Below are 20,702 nucleotides of genomic sequence, written 5' to 3' on the forward strand. Positions count from 1 at the left end.
AAAAGTAAAAATAAAGAAAAAAAAAAAAAAAACACACACAAAAAAAAAACCCCACTAAAGCTCACCACCAAAATCCCGAAACGAAAGTATCGACAAATCTATTTATAACAAAACACCAAACGTCAAACTATTTACAACGGGGGGGGAAGATCGCGACCTTGACATACAGAAACACAGGGCTTAAATACATAGAAGGAGCAATTAGGGAATGGACCACAGGAGGGAAACACAGCTGGGGCAAATTAGAACTGACGAGACAGGGAAAATGTAAACTGAACACACTAAAATAACACAGACTTTCAAAGTAAAGCAGGAAATACATAACAGTCACACAAAAACAAAACACTGACAACACCGAAACGTAACATTTCCCCCTACCCAAAAATCAAACATGTAACCCCAAGTGAAATGTTTGATCAAAAGCGGATGAAGGCTGGTGGAGGCCGGAGCGGTCCCACGGACCCTCCAGCAGACGACGAAGGCCGGGGCGGTCCCACGGACCCTCCAGCGAAGGCGGATGAAGGCTGGAGCGGTCCCACGGACCCTCCAGCGAAGGCAGACGAGCAGCCCACCAGCTGCACACACGGACACGCAGCCCACCAGCTGCACACACGGACACGCAGCCCACCAGCTGCAGAAGGCTGGAGCGGTCCCTCGGATCCTCCAGCGAAGGCGGATGAAGGCTGGAGCGGTCCCACGGACCCTCCAGCAGACGACGAAGGCTGAGGCGGTCCCTCGGACCCCCCAGCGAAGGCAAATGAAGTCTGAAGCGGTCCCACGGACCCTCCAGCGGAGGCAGATGAAACTGATGGAGGCCGGAGCGGTCCCCCTAACCCTCCAGCAGACGACGAAGGCTGGAGTGGTCCCACGGACCCTCCAACGAAGGCGGATGAAGGCTGGAGCGGACCCCGGGCCGAAGCGGTCCCTCCCTCGGACCCTCCAGCAACGGCGAACGGCTGAAGCGGCCCCCGGGCCCACCAGCGAAGACAGACGGCCGAAGCGGTCCCTCCCTCGGACCCTCCAGCGAGGACAGACGGAGGCCGAAGCGGCCCTCCCTCGGACCCTCCAGCAACGGCGAACGGCTGAAGCGGCCCCCGGACCCTCCAGCGAAGACAGACGGCCGAAGCGGTCCCCGGGCCCTCCAGCGAAGACAGACGGAGGCCGAAGCGGTCCCCGGACCCACCAGCGAAGACAGAAGGCCGAAGCCGTCCCTCCTCGGACCCCCCAGCGATTGGACGAGCCCCCATATGTTACACCCCGGCCTAGGCAACCGGAGTGCAACACGAAAAAAAGTAAAAAAAAAAAAAAAAAACACACACAAAAAAACCCCACTAAAGCTCACCACCAAAATCCCGAAACGAAAGTATCGACAAATCTATTTATAACAAAACACCAAACGTCAAACTATTTACACCGGGGGGGAAGATCGCGACCTTGACATACAGAAACACAGGGCTTAAATACATAGAAGGAGCAATTAGGGAATGGACCACAGGAGGGAAACACAGCTGGGGCAAATTAGAACTGACGAGACAGGGAAAATGTAAACTGAACACACTAAAATAACACAGACTTTCAAAGTAAAGCAGGAAATACATAACAGTCACACAAAAACAAAACACTGACAACACCGAAACGTAACACTGCATATGTGGTCAGTCTCTAGCTACATACATAAAACAAAATTAGGAGTAGGAGAATAGACGAATGTTGGCTTTATATTTTTGTACAATAAACAACTGTAAGACAGAAAATGTTTATTTGAAATACACAAACCTAGAGTGCAATAAAGCATGTGTACTCAAGTTCAGAGATGAGTGTTTGACATAGGTTGCTTTTTTTCTATGTTGTTGCACTTTATTTGATCACATTTGGATTTATAAATCTGTTTCTTATCTGCAAGTTCCATGATTACCTTTGTAGTAATCAATTCAGGAAGAAAGATTTTCCACATGTCTTTTTCCTTTAACCAAGCTCTTTAGACTCCTCCTCCCAGTAGCAACATCCAGTCAGACTCTCTCTACTCAGGACCTGATAATATTCAGTTAATCTGTCTGGATGATCAGAATAAGACTGTAGTTCCATCCATTCACTTCTGCTTACCCTTTTAGGGTCCCCTGGGGGCGCTGGAGCCTATCCCAGCTGAGCAAGAGGCAGATTACACCCTGGACAGGTCGCCAGTCTGTCGCAGGGCTAACACATAGACAGAGGAAACCAGTCACACTCACATTTACCCCATTCAGACCTATGGGTAATTTAGTGTTTCCAATTAACCTATCCCCACTAAGTGCATTTATTTGGACTGTGGGAGGAAGCTGTAGGGATTTAATGTGAATATTTTAAGAATCCAGCTCTGGTCTTTGGCTCTGGTGGTGACAGTAAAACATCCATCATGGGGGCGATCGTGGCTCAAGAGTTGGCAGTTCGTCTTGTAGACAGTCACAAAACTGATCAATGATCAGCTGATCAGCATTTCTAACACAAGTCCCATCTCTCTTGCTTGTTTACCTTTTAGGCGACATGAATGAGTTGAAGGGAAGTTATAAGCTGTTTCTGAGAGACAAATAACACCAGGATCCTTTTCTAAGTCACTGACAGCTGGTAACTGTGCAGGGGCGGGTCTAGCAAAGTTTCAAGTTTCAAAGTTCAAAGATCACATTAACATTTGTATCCCTGTATCAACAAACATGCCATATCGGCTGAGTTTATTTGCAGCATATCAAACATCTGCGAACAAATATAATTGTATAATGTTGTTCTATATAGTGTGCAACTGTTAATGTAGAGCGTTATTAAATTTATTGCTAATGCAATCATACGGCATATTGACTTCTGTGGAAATTTTAGATGGCACTCCTCATCAGAAACGTCGCCTACCCCTGGTCTAAACTATGAAATTACTTTCATGTCATAAATTGCACACAACAAAAAAACAAAAAACAAAAAAAAAAACATAATTTGAGCCAATAACTTCATTTCACAGGGGCAATTAACTCGCACAAACCACCAGAAACAAGCTGTTGGCCTCACAGCTTGACAAGCTCCAGTCATTGTTAATGGGAGACGTACACATGGACCAAGATAACTACATATGAAAGAAGAACAGCTTTCAGTGACAATAACCAACTGCAGCCACAAGACGGCAGTAACATAAATATATTAAACATTAAATGAAAGTGAGGAGCTTTATGACTGTGCTGTCTGAAATGAAAGGAGAGACATCGCTTTACTTTGGTACATTTAAATTTATCAGTATTGTTTAAATTTGACAGGGCAAGCTTGTCCTGATGGAATGCCGCTGTCAGAAACACAAAGAAAAACCTGTGTTAAATAAGGCAGAACACTCTGTTATGCTGCTTTCACACATTTGAGATTATCATCTTTGTAAGAAAAAATCATAATCATAATAAATCTTAAAAAACACATGAACCACACTTAAATCAATAAAATTAAACAATGAACCAGCAGAACAGGAGCACACTGAACTTTAACCTTGGTGAAATGTCAGATCAAACTTTCCCTGTTACAATTAACATAATAAGGTAATAAACTGAACAAACAATGCTGACATTTCTTTACTGTTCTGGGTCTAAAATATTGACTTAAATATGAATCATCTTTTCACTCAGGTGTCCAGCAATGACTCACAGTTTTCCCACATTTTATAAGTATGAACATTTAACCAGTATGAATTCTCATGTGATTCTTTAAGTGTATCCTCTGGACAAATCTTTTCCCACAGCTGCTACAAGAATACGGCTTCACACCTGTGTGAATTCTCATGTGCGTTTTCAACTTTGATGAGACAGCAAATCTTTTCCCACAGGTGCTACAGGAATACAGTTTCTCTCCCATGTGAATTCTTAGATGTCTAGTCATTTTGTATTTATTCTGCAAAGTTTTTCCACACATGTCACATTGTACAGACTTATTCTTTGCGTCCGTTCTACTTTGACTGACTGACACAGGAGTGTTGTCTACTCTCTGACTGTGACTTCTCTTTCTGTGACGTCTCTTCTTCAGCTCTGCATTTCTAGTTGATCTTGAGTCCACATGCTGATTTTCTTCATGATCTCGGCTCTCTGCTTCAGGAGAGCTGGGAGAAAGGAGCTGCTCGCTGTTTGGTTCTGGTTCACTGTGGGCACTTTCCCCATAAGCAGGAGTCTCCATGAAAGTATCAGTCTCCTGCTTCCCTCCTGACTTCTGCAGAGCTCCTCCTGTTCCTCTTTAATCTGTGGAGGCTCTGGGTCCTCCTGGTCCAGACTGGAGTTCCTCTGCTGGTTACAGACCTGCTGGTCGGTTAAAACCTCTTCTTTCTCAAAAGCATGCTGCTGTTGGACATCTGAAGGCACAAAGGGAAAAAAATTATGGCAAAACAAACATTTGAGAAAATATTTAGTGGCCTGAACTATTAGCAGGTCTCTACATAGCGAGCATGTTGCTCACATATGCCACTAAAGTGTAAAAACATGACAAATTATTCGGGCACTGATGCAAATGTTTAGTTCTGACACTCTTATTAGCAAAGTTCAAGGTTCAGCTTCATATGTGAATATCTGTGATGTATGAAATAAATAGATGTTGTTGTTTTTTGTTAAATGAATGTGGATGTCTCGATTGGCACAGTAATAAGAAGGCATGCTGGGGCAGAGCTCTCTTACACAGTGGTAAATGTTTTGGTTATACTTGAAATGCCATGAAGTGCTAACCACTGTTCCTCTGTGACACCCATGAGTAACATTTACTGTTAGTAAAACATCACAGTTTTACATACCTATTCTGTATAACTTTATCTCAGGTTTCCAGATGGTCTCCTTCAGTCCAAGCTGCTCTCCCTCCTGACTGCTGCAGAGTTCCTCCTGTTCCTCTTTAATCTGTGGAGGCTCTGGGTCCCACTGTTCCCACTTTTTTAGAGATTTACATGATGAATTCACCGTAGGAACTAATTACAAGGTCAAAGATAAACAGACACAAAACACATGTTTTTATATGTGAACAAACAGAAATATGTTACACATATAAATATGCATTAAAGCCACTAAAGTGTCTTATAATCCCTGTTAACACATGCCTGCTGACACATGATACACAGTAATATGTGTTTGAACACAACCTGAAACCTGTTAATGTTCTGATTTAACAGCAGATTTCTCCACATGCAGGACAGAGAAATTCCTGCCTTCCACCAAAAGTGGAAAATATATTTGTTTGACATTTTAATCATAATAACAAAGAAATAAACTGTTGGTAGATCCACTTTTTAGGAAGATGAGTTGATGAAGAAGAGAGCGTTCAGTGGAAAAAGGCCAGTGAGTTCATGTAAATGCTGCTTCTGCTGTAAGAAACAGACCTTAACGTGAACAAATGCTTCATGATTTTCATTTCTATCCATCATCTTGAACACTGACTATAAATGTGTTCACTTCATTATTGTGTGATTTGGTTTCTTCACGTGTCTCCTTCAGTGCAAATAAAGGACTGTTAGAGTGTGTGCTGTATGTTTTTCTGAAGCATGACAATCCTTTCCAACAAGTATTTCCAGCTGTTTGTCTCCACTCTGCACTTTAGTCTTTCTTCCTGTCATGTCTGTGTTTGTCCACCAGGTGTCTCCCTCAGCTCATTTTCTCCAAATCAGAAGCTTCAGATTTGTGGAGACGCTCTGCCTGCCAGACACAGCTCAGGGCAAAGACCCATGTGTCTCCACAATATACAGGCCTGTGTTATTTAGTTTTATATTTAAATGTATAAATGATCAAGTGTGAAAATACCTTTCATATGAAAAATAATATTAAATGTCAAACATTAACTATTTAATTTTTGTTACATTTTAAAGGTTCAAACCTCAAAGACATTAAGTTTACAGTCATATATGATCAAGAAAATCAACAATCTTCACATTTCAGAAACTGGAAGCAGCTTTAAATGTGACTAAAATAATGATAAAACAATCAATTCTCTAATCATTGACTAACTGATGAATCACTGCAGCTCCAATATATTGTTGCATTTGACAACCCACTACAGCAACTACAGAATAAAACCACTAACCAGACTGATGACAGATTTCAAACATGCTGAATATGAAGAGTAGTATCATTTAAACTCACATGATTATCAGCCATAAGAACACATTCAGATTTATATTGATGTAAGGTATATAAATGTAAGTACAGTTTGAATCAGTGCAATATTATTTTCACACATCAATGGACCACTGAACTTCTCAGCTTCTAAAATGTAAAGCCTCATTTAGAAACTACACAAGTACATATAATGGTCAGGGATCAACATGAACCTGTCTTCTCTATTTGACTTTAATCAACTCTGCAGTGACTCCAACTTTCCAAAGCCAAAGTCCAGCATAGAGCGGCTGAGTGAATGTGGTCTGGACTCTGTGGAGGAGAGTCATGGTTTCAGAGACGCTGTAGAAAGACAGAATACCTGCTCTGTGATCCAGGTACACTCCTACTCTGGAGGACCGAGGACCTGAGAGGACAGTTTGGACATTGTTGTGCCAAAATTTATAACTGTTTGTGACACAACGTAATGCCCAAGATTTGTCATTGTTTCCAAATCCACATTCATCGCCCCACCCTGCTCTGCTGATATTCTTGTATGCGACTGCTACACGAACTCCTTCTCCTCTCCACTCCACCTCCCAGTAACAACGTCCAGTCAGACTCTCTCTACTCAGGACCTGATAATACCATCCAGTGAATCTGTCTGGATGATCAGAATAAGACTGTTCTTGTTTCATAAATGTTACTTTTCTGTTCCCCTCAGATAATAACAGACGTGTGTTTACTGTGTTTGGATCCAGTGTGATTTTATGTGAATATTTTAAGAATCCAGCTCTGGTCTTTGGCTCTGGTGGTGACAGTAAAACATCCACTTCAGTGACTGTCAGTGAGATGTTTGTCCATTCCTCTCTCAGAATGTCCTGTAGTTTATCTCTGGTCTCTGACACAGCTGCTGTCACATCCTCAAAGTAGCTCAGAGGACGAATATTGATGCTGGATGAGTGTGTAGACTCACTGAGTGCTGACAGTGAGGGGTAGTTGTGTAGAAACTGGTTGTGATCCTCTGTGTGTGAGAGCTGCTCCAGCTCGCCGTCTTTCCTCTTCAGCTCAGCGATCTCCTGCTCCAGCTTCTCCTGAAGCTCTTTGACTCGACTCACTTCAGTTTCCTGCTGGGATCTGACCTGCTGCTTCACATCAGAGCTTCTTTTCTGGAGGAGACGGATCAGCTCAGTGAACATCTTCTCACTGTCCTCCACTGCTTTATCAGCAGAGCCATTGATGGCCTCCACCTCCTGTTGAAGCAGCTTCACATCTTTCTCTCGCTCCTGGATTCTCTGCTGGATGTTTAGTCGTCTCACCTCGAGCTCCTTCTGCTTCTCAGTCCTTTCTGCTGCAGCTGGGACTGTTTCATGGCCTTTATGTTCATCCATCGTGCAGAGATAACAGATACTCTGCTGATCAGTACGACAGAAAATCTTCATCACCTCATCATGACGAGAGCAGATGTTCTCCTGGAGCTTCTTGGAGGGGGCCACCAGCTTGTGTTTCTTTAATGGAGCTGCATCATAGTGAGGTTGGAGGTGTTTCTCACAGTAAGAGGCTGGACAAGATAAACAGGACTTGATGGCTTTCAGCTTCCTCCCAGTGCAGAAATCACAGGCCACATCTTCAGGTCCAGCATAGCAGTGATCAGCTGGAGCAGCTTGGAGTCCACTCTTCTTCAGCTGCTCCACTAAAGCTGCTAACATGGTGTTTTTCTCCAGGACAGGCCTCGGTGTGAAAGTCTTCCTGCACTGAGGGCAGCTGTGGATTCCCTTCCTGTCCTCTTCATCCCAGAAACTTTTAATACAGTTCCTGCAGTAGCTGTGTCCACAGGCTGTAGTCACCGGATCCTTCAGTAGATCCAAACAGATGGAACAAGAGAAGGTTTCTCGGTCCAGCTGAACTCCTTTCTGCGCCATTTCTCCTCTCAGTGTCAGTGACTGTGTGAGTTTCTCTTCCTTATAACTGAAACTAGTCTGAGCTCTGATCTCAACAACATGTTTCTGCAGTGAATGGAGCCTGTCAGCTCTTACACGTCACCACATGTTGGTTACACCCATCTTCAAAGTGCAGATCTGAAGGGGAGGGAACGAGGAAACACGTGGACAGAGAGGAGGTGCTGTGTTTAAGAGCAGGAAGAAGAGGGAGGTTATCAGGCTGTGCTTCACTCCAGGAAGAGGAGCAGTTTGAGAGCGATACTGTGTGTTTAACCCTTTTTATTTACTGCTCACATCAACTTTTAAGCTTGTTAACACTTTCTTCTATATAAATAAACTTCAGTTTAGAAATGTCAGAGTTCTCACTGAAGTTAACAAACAGTCCTTCAGTTTCAGTCAATGCAGGAGGATAATGATCCTAAACATACAGATAAGGCAGCCACTGACATGATGCTTATGTTGCATTTAAGTTTATGTTCATTTTAAATTGTTTCTCTCCCTCAAACACCATCAAAGGTGAGAGGGTGCAGCAGGTGTAGTAGTTGGTATATGAGGCAGTAAACAAATGAAATGGTTTTCAAATACAGTCATCTCCACAAAACTTTGATAAGTGTTTTGCAGGAATAATAAAAAGAAACTCTGATCCTTCTTTAAAAGTTTTTTTCTGTTATTGCGGTCGAGCTGATCACAACTTCTACAATCATCTTGAGCAGGGACGTGGCTAAATACTGGTATGTGAGAACCAGTCTTAGCCCTTTATTGACCAAGTATCAGGCTGCCGGGACTTATTTGGTATTTTTGGCTGTAAAATGGCCAGAAATCATACTATAAGTGAATGTTTTTGCCCCTTTTTTCAGAATAACCTCAGTTTTTTCTGACAGTCATTTTACATTATTGTACTGTTATGACAATGGAACAACAGCAAAAGTGGAAGAAAATTGACTGTTTTTTCAGACTTATAGTTAAGTGGAAACTGATATTCAGCAGGAACAAAACCTAACATGACATCAACGTTAAATATGAACTAAAATAAATATGTACAAAAAAGTTTTTGAGCCTAGGCCACTCAGGTTTTTAAATCTCCAGGCCTTTTTTGGGGCATTGCCACTTCCCCACACCTGCCTCTCTGCTCATCCCATGATATAACTAAGGGAAGTTGACAGAAGAAGCTTGTGAACGGTTTATGCTATCGTAATACACCAAGCCCGTGATTCTCAGAAAACAATATTTCTTATAAATCAGCAGTATAATGCATCATAAAACAATATCATCCATTCACAATAAATCAGCAGTCTAATGTAATACAAATCAGTTTAATAAATGTAATAGTTATCCCCTTCTTCTAATTCAGGAGAACAATGCAAAATAAAACTACATAATAATTTCACAATCTTTAATTAGGGGTATAACTTGGCATAAGATAATATAATAATCTCACATTATTAAGAGTTTATTTTTATGATTGTGAAATTACAATATATGAAATATCAGATTTTCATCTGCATTTGGGAATCCTCACCTTCAATGCTTTTTCTCAAACTTGAACAAGCCATTTTTTATTTGGTTTGGTTTCCTGTGTATTAAGTCATGCAGCCACCAGGTGTCACTTCGTTGTCCTTCCTTTTCAGCTAAATTCCATTTAAAGTGGAAATTTAAGCAGCTCCAGGTGCTTCCAGCTACTTTAGAGTCTTTTTTTTTTTTCTCGTCTAACTTTATCAACTCCATGTGGATATTTATGGGAATCAACCAGTGGTGTGGCTGAATTATGGACTAATGAATGAAGCCTTTGCTGTCATTAAATCCTACTTCCGGGCCTAAAGTAGTCTGCGTTTAATATGGCTTTTGTGTTGTTAACATGTTTAACGTTATGTATTTTCTTCTATTTAATCTCAAAAAGCTCCTAAAACAGTCAGTGATCACTGTTGACCTCCCTCGGCTTTTATTACCGCTAATCATTTATTTAAGCTCAGTTTTTAAAACCTTAGGATGTAACTACAGCCCAGCCCATGCAGCAGTATATGAATGACTAACCTCGTATTGTGGATGGATTATCTCAGTTGTTCTCCTGGCTGAAGTTTGGTCCTTTTACAGCATCCTGCCATGCGATTACATTTGTTCCTGACCACCGAGAACACTCACGTTAACTTGTATTGAGTGGAAAAAAAGTTAGCTTGTTTATATTATGCTAACATAGCTGTGTCGCTAGCGGTCACGTAGCACATCATTATATACCAGCTAGCCCAACTTCAGTAACCCTACAAACGTCACTGCTGTTTAGTTTTCTGTCTTCATGTATGCTGGAAGTGATAACAGAGCTGTACGTTTTAATTTGTTTCCAAAACCCCACAGTCAGGACATGCTATCTTGTATTTAGATAGAAGCTAGCGAGCTAACTCCCTGCTAACTTCCGTTAAATGTCATAAATTCCGTTTTCATGGATGCCTGGATGTTAAACTCAATTGTTACACCTGGTAGAGCAGAACGCTGATCATTTTATTAAAGATGAAAGACTTTAGACAGTTTTTCTACTCTCACTAATGCCGTAGTGATCGTTTGATATATGGACCTGCAGCGGAGTTTAGGTCCAGACACGGCTAGTGACGTCAGACTGAACAACCGGATTAAGGGAACTCTTCTGCTTCCATTTCTGAGTAGAGTTTCTGGTAAGTGAGGGGAGGTGGTTTGTTATAGCTGAAGTGGGAAAGTCCTACATGTAGGCTCATTTCATGTAGTTAGCCTACATATAGATGTCACTACATTTGATGTCAACGTCACATGACTAAGACCTTCATCCTTAGTTATCAAAGGTTACTAACAATCCTTGCAACTCAGTTCTCAGTATTTATTTATTTATTTGAAGTATTTCCCACTTCAGCTAGTGAGCCTAAATGTAGACCTTGCTACATGTAAGGTCTACACTGGGCTCACTACAGTAGTGACGCCACATTGTTATTGTTGTCTGCAAATAAATAACTTTTGAATGTTGCTCAACAGAAATAATGCAACATAATGCAGGCAGCATGATGTCACAGTATTTAGCCCTGTTATCTCACAAGAAGGTCCTGAGTCCATCATCTGAGCTGGGCCTATGTGGAGTTTGCGTGGGTTCTCTCTGGGTACTCCCAAGATATGCAGTTGTGGGGTTAGGTTAACTGGTGTGAATGTGAATGGTTGTCTCCATGTTTTAGCCCTGCAGGGTGTACCCCATCTCTCGCACTATGAAAGCTCGGACAGGCTCCAGCCCCCACCACACTGACACGAATGGATCGATAAATATTTCTAGCCATTTGTAACTGCTGTTTAATGTTTTAAAAATGACCTACTTTTTACTTTGTATTCAATGCTCTGTCAAAGACTGAGCAAGTAGTAATGAGTTGATCAACAGGTGACAAAAATGTGAGCTTGTTAACTTCAGATGGACAGGAACAAAGGACTGGAAACACCAACCTTCACAGCAAGGCAGCACATGGTTAGCCCCGCCCCACAAAAACACACGGATCTTTCTTTCTCTCGATCGAGAAAGAAAGACAGCAGAGATGCACGGGATTGGAGCTCTCCAGCATCATCTTCTTCAGCTGCCTCTCACGATGGTCGGAAGCATCAGGTAGTTTGTGTGAACACCACAGATAATTATCGTTTTAGTCCCCCGCTCAAGCTGACGCTGCTTGTGGGTTCTTAGTTTGTGAGTCATTGAGCTGAAAGGAGGAGGATGAGTTCAGGCACAATATTTCCATTAGATCCCCCAAACTGCGAATCATCAGCCAGCTGTTCAACATATTATTCATGTGGGTCAATGTGTGATCTAAGTCTAACTTTACTGCAGCAGTCAGTGAAAGTCTTCTGTGTTCAAGGTGGAAGAAGTGAGGTCAATAATACAATTATATTCATCAGCTGAAACATGGCGCCACCTTCTGACAGAAAAAAAACAGAAGTGAAGCTGTGAGGACTTTAAAATATGAAATCTGCCGTGTGACAAAGGACGGGCTCCTCTGACAGACTAAATTGGCCACCAATCAAAATACTCCCTGACTGCACAAGGAGACTGCTGGTAGAGGTGTGGAAAGGGATCATAGTGGAAGGACTGTGGTGTTGAGTTATTATATAGATCTGGTGGTGAGTTTCAACGTTTGTGAAGACTGTACAGCCAATAAAAAGATTCAAGGCTTGCTGCTGATTTCTTCCCTGTTTATATTGTTTGTGATTGTGTAGTTTGTTCCAACTTTCCACGTGGTTGCAGTTGTTTATAAGGGCGTCATCAGACAGTTTATTACTTTGGAGGTGCTGACGTTTGAACAAGTTAATATGAGTTACTTAGTAATAGTTTGTGCAATGCTTTGTGATGAACCGTGTAAATACATAGCAAGCAAAGGTTTTATGTTAAACATATAGTATGGTGGCCTTGCTCTAGATTAGGTTTATCTTAAGCATTTCTTTCTCTCCATTATGTTTAAGAAATTAGCAGTAAAAAGTTAGTGTCTGAATATGTTACATTGCACACTTCTTCAGCAGAAAATAATCTTCTTACAGAACTACAACACTATCTCAAAACAAGAGCACAAGTGTTATTTTCACTTAATTTCAATAAAGGATCTGCATTCCAAACTATGCCCGCTGGTGGTCACTTTTTTTATGAACACGCAACTTTACTCTTCAAATTCACTGTAACAGATGTTGTGGGGTTTTTGAGGGGGGTGCTATTTGTTATTGTGCACTTCTGCCAATTAGTGTTCCTATTAGGCCCTATGTAATACACAGAGGTAAATAAAGCACATGTTTATCTAAGTGATACCTAGTGATGAAATCCAATTCCCCCCTCAATGTCACGTCTAAATCCTGGCAAAGATAGAGGTTATGCACTAAACATTTTAATCCTCATTAGCTTCCACAGTGGAAAAACCTTGTTGCTTCAGGACCTCGACTTGCTGTGGTAATTGGAACCATGAATTCTGCTGTCTATCAAAATCCTGAAGGAGAACGTCGGGCAATCTCTTTTCACGACTTCAAGCTAAAGCGTGACTTCTTCAGCTAAGACTGAAAAAGCCATTTGGCCATTTATGTCACATCATGTGTTCAGTGTCTGTTCCTGATGCTTCACTGTTGTTCTTGTTTTAAATTCAATCTGAACTTTGAACTACAGAATCTCATTACTCTGAGACCTGGAACACCTGATGGTCCAACTGAAGCTTTAAGATGCTTCCTGCAGAACACAAAGCACCTCTGATGTTGGTGCTATGTGTGTGTCTGTTTTCCAAAACCTGCTGAGCTGCCTGTGAACAAACTTCCTTCACCAAATTCTCTGACTATCTACAGCCAAGCTGTAGAGTGTACCCCGCTTGTTGTGGTTGGAAAGTTTCAGAATCAACACTTTACCACTGTGCCATGTGACATCCTTTCACATTCCTTTGTGGTTGAAATGAAAAAAAGGTTTGCAGCTTGTGGGAACCTTCTAGATGTTGTCAAGATAAAACAATATGCACATGCACAAATGTATATTTCACTGACAGATGTTTTCTCCAGGTGCTTTTAAACAGGCTGCTATGGCAAGTAAATACTTAAATAAGTAAAGGTTCTTTGATATGATGTGTAAGAAGGCTACAGTCTCTAAGTTAATCAGTACAATATATGATTCAATTGAAAACCAGCATTTTTGTTGGAAAGGTGAGGACCTTTTAAAGCAGGGGTGTCGAACTCCAGGCCTCGAGGGCCGGTGTCCTGCAGGTTTTAGATAACACCCTTGGTCAACATACCTTAAACACATGATTATTTCATTAACAGGCCTCAGGAGAACTTCAAGATATGTTGAGGAGCTAATTTAGCCATTTAAATCAGCTGTGTTGTATCACGGACACATCTAAAACCTGCAGGACACCGGCTGTTGGGTTTATCCAGACACAAACCTCGCTGGAACACAAGACCACTAACTGCACGACAAAACAAGACAAGACAGAGCTCTTTTGTCTTTGTGGCCCGCGAGGGAAGTCAGCCCAGGCCTTCACCTGTCCTTAGCCAACTTCGACTGATTCCTTTGCTACAGTCCTTTTTATTGTCAGCAAGCAATCATTCATGAATATGCGATTACAAATACACGTGAAATTCTTAAGCAGTCATATCTGAACAACATCAGTGTCTGTATTGTGTGTGTAGGTGCATGTATGTGTGTGTGTTTCCCGCCATAACATACATAGACATACGACCTTTCAATGAACTTAAACTGTGTGTATGCAGAAAAGCAGAAGTAAGCGTCTCGCTAAACTATAAAAACAGGAACTTGTAAGACGTCATGTCTCAACTGAACATTTAAAGGTGCGAAGTCTTGGACTTTAAAAGAAAGAGAACATGGTGCTTATCAAATGTATAACATAGCTCATCTCTGGACTAAGCTGCAATCTAAATAAAGAAAGCACATTTTGTCTCACAGACAGATAAAGGAAATGTTAGAAAGTTGAAAATAAATCCTCTGACTGTCTGGCTTTTTCTTCATAATGATAGCCATATTAGGACACATAAAGGCAATGATTATATATCTATATTTTAGCACAAATGACAATATAAAAAATATCAATTCCAACACCGGCCCTCGAGGCCTGGAGTTCGACACCCCTGCAGTAAACTGATGCTTGGGCATAGGTGTCATTTTCACAATGTGAGTTTTATTATACTCAAAAGACAAAACTGATACCAGAAATACTTAATCATGAAAATAAGCAATTTCAGAACTGCAAGGCAGAATAACTAAACTGAGTTTCCCCCATACTGTCAAAGAAGATGGTTTAGTCCATCTGTTTGGGGTCTGTATTTAAACAAGCTCCACCCTCATCCTCCTCTTTTACTCAAAGCAGGAGGGACTGGATCAGCAGACAGGTAACCCAAGAAAATAATTAATGTAACTCATACAGTTTAAACCAAATGTGTGTGTGCTGTCATTTATAATACACTGCAGTGTTACCAAGTATACTGGAACAAATCAAACGAATATGTTGATCGATATGTTAGATTGGTATCTGCTATGGTATCTGATAGATAGATGGATGGATAATAATAAAAACAATATCTGTCAGACAGAGGTTTTTTTTTTAGATTAGATTATCCTCTAGCTAGGTAGTGAAATATTTAAAAATAAAGTAATTTATTTTAAAATCTTTATTTAATATGAATGTGCTTTATTATTATCAATGAAGTTTATTATCTTAGTTCACTGGGTTATCCCACACAGTGGTTCGCAGATTAGTAATTAGCAGATTATAACCGATTTGAGGTAATTCATCAATAATATTATGACCAAAAATCCTACAATAGAAACAGAATTTATAGGACAAAATGTGAAAAAAAAATCTGATATGATGAGAAGTGTATTTTTGACTTTATTTAAGTGATCAGACTCAAAGTATTGCTGAGACCGCTGCAAGCTTAAACTCGTCTTTGATGATTAAACCCGTTTTTTTATAATATTGCAACCAGCCATTAATGGGAGACTACAAACACGTTCAGACCACCCAGAAATGTACACATGATAAACCTTGTCTGACAGTAGTTGGTAGAGACCCTAAAACTTTACTCCATTAGCAGGTCATTCAGTTCGTCTTGTGCAGGAGGATCTGAAGAACACGGTGGAAAACAAATCTATCGCTCATCATCAACCACAGATACAGCACTCAAAAGGTCTGCAACTCAAATGCAGATAACGCCTCGCACACACAAAACCGCTTTGATACCACAAGCTTGGGTACCATCGGGGGGTGGAAGGTGCAGTTATTGAGGGCAGTGAGCTCCTGTAACCCGAGCTTAGGCTGCAGCTATTGAACCTACTCAAGGTGAAACATTGAGAAAGCTCAAGATTGATGCAATGTGGGGAATGTGGGGCAAAATATTGTGTTAAAAGGGAGTTTTTCCTTCCCACTGTCACTTGCTCTTAGGGGGTCATATGATTGTTGGGTTTTTCTCTGTATATATATATTATTACCTATGTATTATTGTACAGTCTACCTTATGTGCCTTTAGGCAACTGTTGTTATGATTTAGCGCTATGAATAAAATTGAACAATTAACCTAACCCCACAAACTGTGTGTCTTTGGACTGTGGGAGGAAAATGAAGTCAAAGAGATGTTAAGTAACCTGCATGGCTCATTTCCAACACCAGGGCAGTATCATCAACTAAATTTTAAAAAACTGGTTTCGATGCAAATTCACATTAATCACATCTTCTCTGCATCAGCCCAACACAGAGCATGACTGTAAACTTCACCACAGTACTAAAGACTAACCAGTGTAGCCTGCACTGAGATATGCCAAACTGCCTAGTGTTTGAATAACAAACTTTGAATAACACAAAAGCAATAAACTCAAGTTTACAATAGAGAGTCAACGTCCGATATAAAACATCAAATTCTGGCGAGTTATTTTTGGTAATGATCATCTCTGTACTGCAGCCTGCTGTGCACCAGGCTACAGCACTCATTGTTATGCATTAGGCTAATCTGACAATCAGATTTAATTATTAAGTTTTAGAAGGAATGCTGTGCCAAAAAGTAATTTTTGGTCATTGCCAAAAAAAAAGATAGTTGTATTTAAACCATTGTTGGCTTCTAAACTGTCAAACATACCTCTCATGATATGGCAACAAGTCACTTTGAGCCAGAAAGAACAATCCTGTCAAAAGGTAGAAACAGCAGTCAGACGTTTATATCTCTTTTATTCATGCAGCTGCTATTATTGACATTAAATGTGTTAGTCACATTTTTGTGACATTAATTTAACACCCTAACACATTTTCACTAATAGATGTATTTTGGTAGAAATTCAGTTTGGTTCAAAACAGAGTTAGATATTTTGCTCAGTTGAGAAAACACAATTTACTTTAGTTCTCTTTAATTAAAAATAGCCTCAAAAAGGACCAGAGCTATGTTGGGCTTGACTCTAAACAGGCGCAGAGAGCCTTGACTCGCCTTGTTTTGCAGGTTGCTGGAGCCTGGGGGGCGAGCAGAGGTGTACTGAGCTGTAGAGAGTCAGAGTCTGCTCTGACTGCTGGAACAGAAGAGTTTAAATACAAGAGAAATGCTGCTTTGCTCTTGTTCACTGTTTATGTGAAATGTTGATTAGAGAAACGTGCATTTATGCATTCTTTCCATTTCATTCATTGTGACTTTTAATGGTGATCCAGGTCCAATTTAACTGTACTTTATTTGTCATATGACAGCATTCAAAGTTTTCATTAGATGGCGCCCAGCACCAGGGCTGTGCGGAGATGTTTGAAAGGGCGGATGCTCAAAGCTGAATAACAAAACCCACATTCATCAAGAATCTAATATGGGACCATATAATAATAATGGATTGCATTTATAAAGCGCTTTTCAAGGCACCCAAAGCGCTTTACAATTCCACTATTCATTCACTCTCACATTCACACACTGGTGGAGCCACAGCTGCCCTGGCAGACTGACAGAAGCGAGGCTGCCATATTGCGCCATCGGCCCCTCTGGCCATCACCAGTAGGTGGTAGGGTAAAGTGTCTTGCCAAAGGACACAACGACCAGGACAGAGAGCCTGGGGATCGAACCAGCAACCTTCCGGTTCCCAACCCCCTAAACCACAGTATACTATATCACTGTCATCAGGTGGGGACAAGGTTAAAGCTAATGTTGCCTATGTTTTACCTGGTGGGTACAATGTTGTTGTTGAGGGGTTTCTGCTGCTGCTGATAGTGGTGGAGGGCAGGGCTGTGTGGAGGCATGTCTGGACAGTGTTAAGTGAGTAATAATTTAAAAAAATCTGTACACATAAAACACACACACACACACACACACACACACACACACACACACACACACACACACACACACACACACATTTTAGACCTCCAGAATACTGAATATACTATTGCCACAAGTTTACATCATGGTGCTGAATCCTTACCTTATTTTTTCCTAGTGGTATAATAATAAAGTAATAAGGATAAAAAATAAGTATTGAATAATGTATTCAATATGATGTATGTTTGACGATCCATTCTGTGCAGGCAGAAAGCTTATTAAATGTTTAAAGTGTAGAGATACAATCATTCTGCTGCTATAAAATCAGCATTTTGTCAAATTTGGAATATAAATCTAATAGAATCAGTTTCTTAATGTATGTTCTTTAAAACACAGTGCTTTTTTAAGGACTGTAAAACCAATTGCAAAAAAAAAACATACTAAAAATAAACCAAGCTCAACAAGAACTCCTGAAAAAACTGTTTAGAACAACGTACTATGTTGCAAAGTTTGAACCACCATTGGCAAAATTTAGTAGTCTTTGCAAACTTCAAAAAGCAAATGACCTAGATCTTGGTTCCACTTACCTCTTACCCGTGACTTCAGTGGAACTTTCAGATTCTCAGCCGAAGGGCTACCAGGGATTTTTAAATTTTGCGAGCCCTGCAGTTAATAAAAGGACAGGTCATGTTTGTCGCGCTTTGCACACACAGCACGCTGAATTGTTTCAATTTGTTCATTTGCCACGAGAAAACTTACCAACGTGTTCATAATAACCTAACACTCCTGTGTGCTGTAGACTACAGTGTACGCTGTACACCTACTTACTGGTTTGTCACATCAGCCTGTCTCTCTGAGCAGGGGCGGTACTGGCCTGTTTAGTGTACAGAAAATACAAATAAAGTACAACAAATACAAAATAAGTAAGATAATACACTATATATTTTATATAGTGAGAGAGAGAGTATGTAAATAAATAACAAACAGCCATTATAATTCATCATACATTGAAACTGATACATAATACATGCCATTATCCAAAGACACATCTGCTTACCTGCATCTTTTCCTGTTTCTCCTCTTCTTTTCTCTTTTCTCTAAACACTTAGCCACATGGTGCTTCTCATGATCAGGTTCCCTCTATGATGTCTTTACAGCGTTTAGGTCAAACTGACACATTTTCAGACAACATGGAACAATAGACTGATGCAAGGATTCAACCAGACACTCCCAATGCAGAAAGTCACTTATCTCCATTCTGTGTTGATGTAATCCAACAAGAAGAGTTATATTTTACCAAAATTACATTCAATTTTTAAAAAAATAATTATTACTGTTGCTCTTTGTGTGCATCGAAAACTTACTGCGGAAATGCAGTTTGATTTTTAATCAGACTGTAGATTTTCCATCTTCTAGCTGTACTGACTGACCTTTGACCTGATGTGTTGATGACTCTTCACCTCTGTCTCCTCTCACAGGAGAAGATGATCTGCAAGATCCTGCTGCTCATCATCCTCACCTCATGTGTCTCTGGTTAGTTTACAGCTTCACTTTATGAACTCCAAATAAAGCTCAACAACAGATTTGTTGCAGTTCTCAGTGTGTCTGCTCCTCTCTTTCCCTCTCTGTCTCCTCAACAGGATCATTTGTAGTCAATGTGACACAGACCTGCTATCAGGCAGAAAATAGCCACAAGATCACAATGGAGTGGACGTTCACCACCAACCCTGACAGATCCTCCAAAACTCTTTCAATTGTCTGCTGCCATGTTCAAAATAAACACTTTGTCCTCTATCAAGTCACTAATGGTGTTGAGGTGTCAAAGTCTCAGGATAAAAAGTTTTCAGGACGAGTCCAGAGCGACAAAGACGCCCTCAGAGAAGGACGAATCAGACTTCAGCTGTCCAGACTCAGGAGTAATGACTCGGGTCTGTACGTGTGTGAGGTGAAGACAGATCATGGCTTTGGTGTTGGAAGATGTCGACTTAATGTCATTCGTAAGTAGATTATTAAAATTGTCCCTGTCTAGTAACATGTGAAATGCTGAACATAACAAAACTAAACAAATGAGCTCTTTTCTATTTGCTCTTTACCTACTTAGTGTTTAGTTTGACTTCGTCTGCTGTGTGGATAGCCCTATTACTGTCTTTGTACAATTCCCTGATCACCTCATGTATATAAAATAGTCCAGTCTTCCCCTCAGTTTCTATTTTTGTACCCTTTTGTATTTTGGACCTTATCATATCCTTCATGTAGGACTTGGTGTTTGTTCCTTCAGTATGCCTTGTCTTCAACAATCCAAAGAGGCGCTAAACTTTCTGTTAGACTTTATAGCTAGATAATTATGTTTTTGCTCAAAAACGTTTTTTGTCTTTGCCTTTTAAAAAAAATCACCTGTTTTTTTCTTTTGCAGCAACCAAACTGGAGAATTTTCAGTTTTTTTTGACAACTGCACTCATAGCAGTTATAATACTTGGTACTGTGATGGTCATGATAGGTTTCATAGTAAACACTGTGGCTCGTCTGCTAGCAGAGGTAAGTTTGTTTCATCTTTAATTCTGAACTGTTTCCTCTGCTGTGAGTTACATCATTGTTTCTTTGTCTTTCTTGTCTCAAATCTACAGAACAAGAAAGGAGACAAGATCCAATGCAAATCAAACCACACACAATCTTCTCTTTAAAGTATTTGTGGGAATGTGTTTTATGATCTTTCACTGATTCCACCAAATACAACTTGCAGAGATTTTAAACCCACTGTAGATATGTTCTCCCTCTGGCCCTTCACTTTTTCTATGATCTTTTTCTAAACCAAATATATCTTAAAGTACAAGCTTACACGATTGTCCAACATTTACTGCACACTAATGTTTTCCTGTGTGTGCTTATTGTTGCATGTATTTACTCCACCTGAGAATCATCAGCTTAACTGTGAGCTCAGAGAAAACATACAATATTT

The 20,702-nt window shown here is 40.6% G+C and overlaps 2 protein-coding genes and 1 long non-coding RNA gene across 3 annotated transcripts; 1 reads left to right on the plus strand and 2 right to left on the minus strand.

The window, feature by feature from the left end:
- Nucleotides 1-3,225: 3,225 nt before the first annotated feature.
- LOC143416805 (uncharacterized) lies at nt 3,226-5,696 on the minus strand. The gene is made up of 2 exons (XR_013097059.1): nt 4,775-5,696; nt 3,226-4,342 (listed from the first exon to the last, which is right to left on the minus strand). It is a non-coding gene; the product is annotated as an uncharacterized LOC143416805 (long non-coding RNA).
- Nucleotides 5,697-5,813: 117 nt separating this feature from the next.
- On the minus strand, nt 5,814-8,105 carry LOC106676395 (tripartite motif-containing protein 16-like). Its single transcript, XM_024801454.2, has one exon. It carries the CDS (start codon nt 7,979-7,981, stop codon nt 6,305-6,307), a length of 1,677 nt encoding a protein of 558 aa, XP_024657222.2. The 5' UTR covers nt 7,982-8,105; the 3' UTR covers nt 5,814-6,304.
- An 11,125-nt stretch (nt 8,106-19,230) lies between these two features.
- On the plus strand, nt 19,231-20,676 carry LOC143416801 (uncharacterized). Its single transcript, XM_076882426.1, has 4 exons — nt 19,231-19,279; nt 19,387-19,743; nt 20,160-20,281; nt 20,371-20,676. The coding sequence occupies exons 1-4, from the start codon at nt 19,231-19,233 to the stop codon at nt 20,425-20,427; spliced, it is 585 nt and encodes a 194-aa protein (XP_076738541.1). The 3' UTR covers nt 20,428-20,676.
- Nucleotides 20,677-20,702: the final 26 nt, after the last annotated feature.

The sequence above is a fragment of the Maylandia zebra genome, linkage group LG3 (genome assembly GCF_041146795.1).
Source record: "Maylandia zebra isolate NMK-2024a linkage group LG3, Mzebra_GT3a, whole genome shotgun sequence".
Taxonomy (NCBI): domain Eukaryota; kingdom Metazoa; phylum Chordata; class Actinopteri; order Cichliformes; family Cichlidae; genus Maylandia; species Maylandia zebra.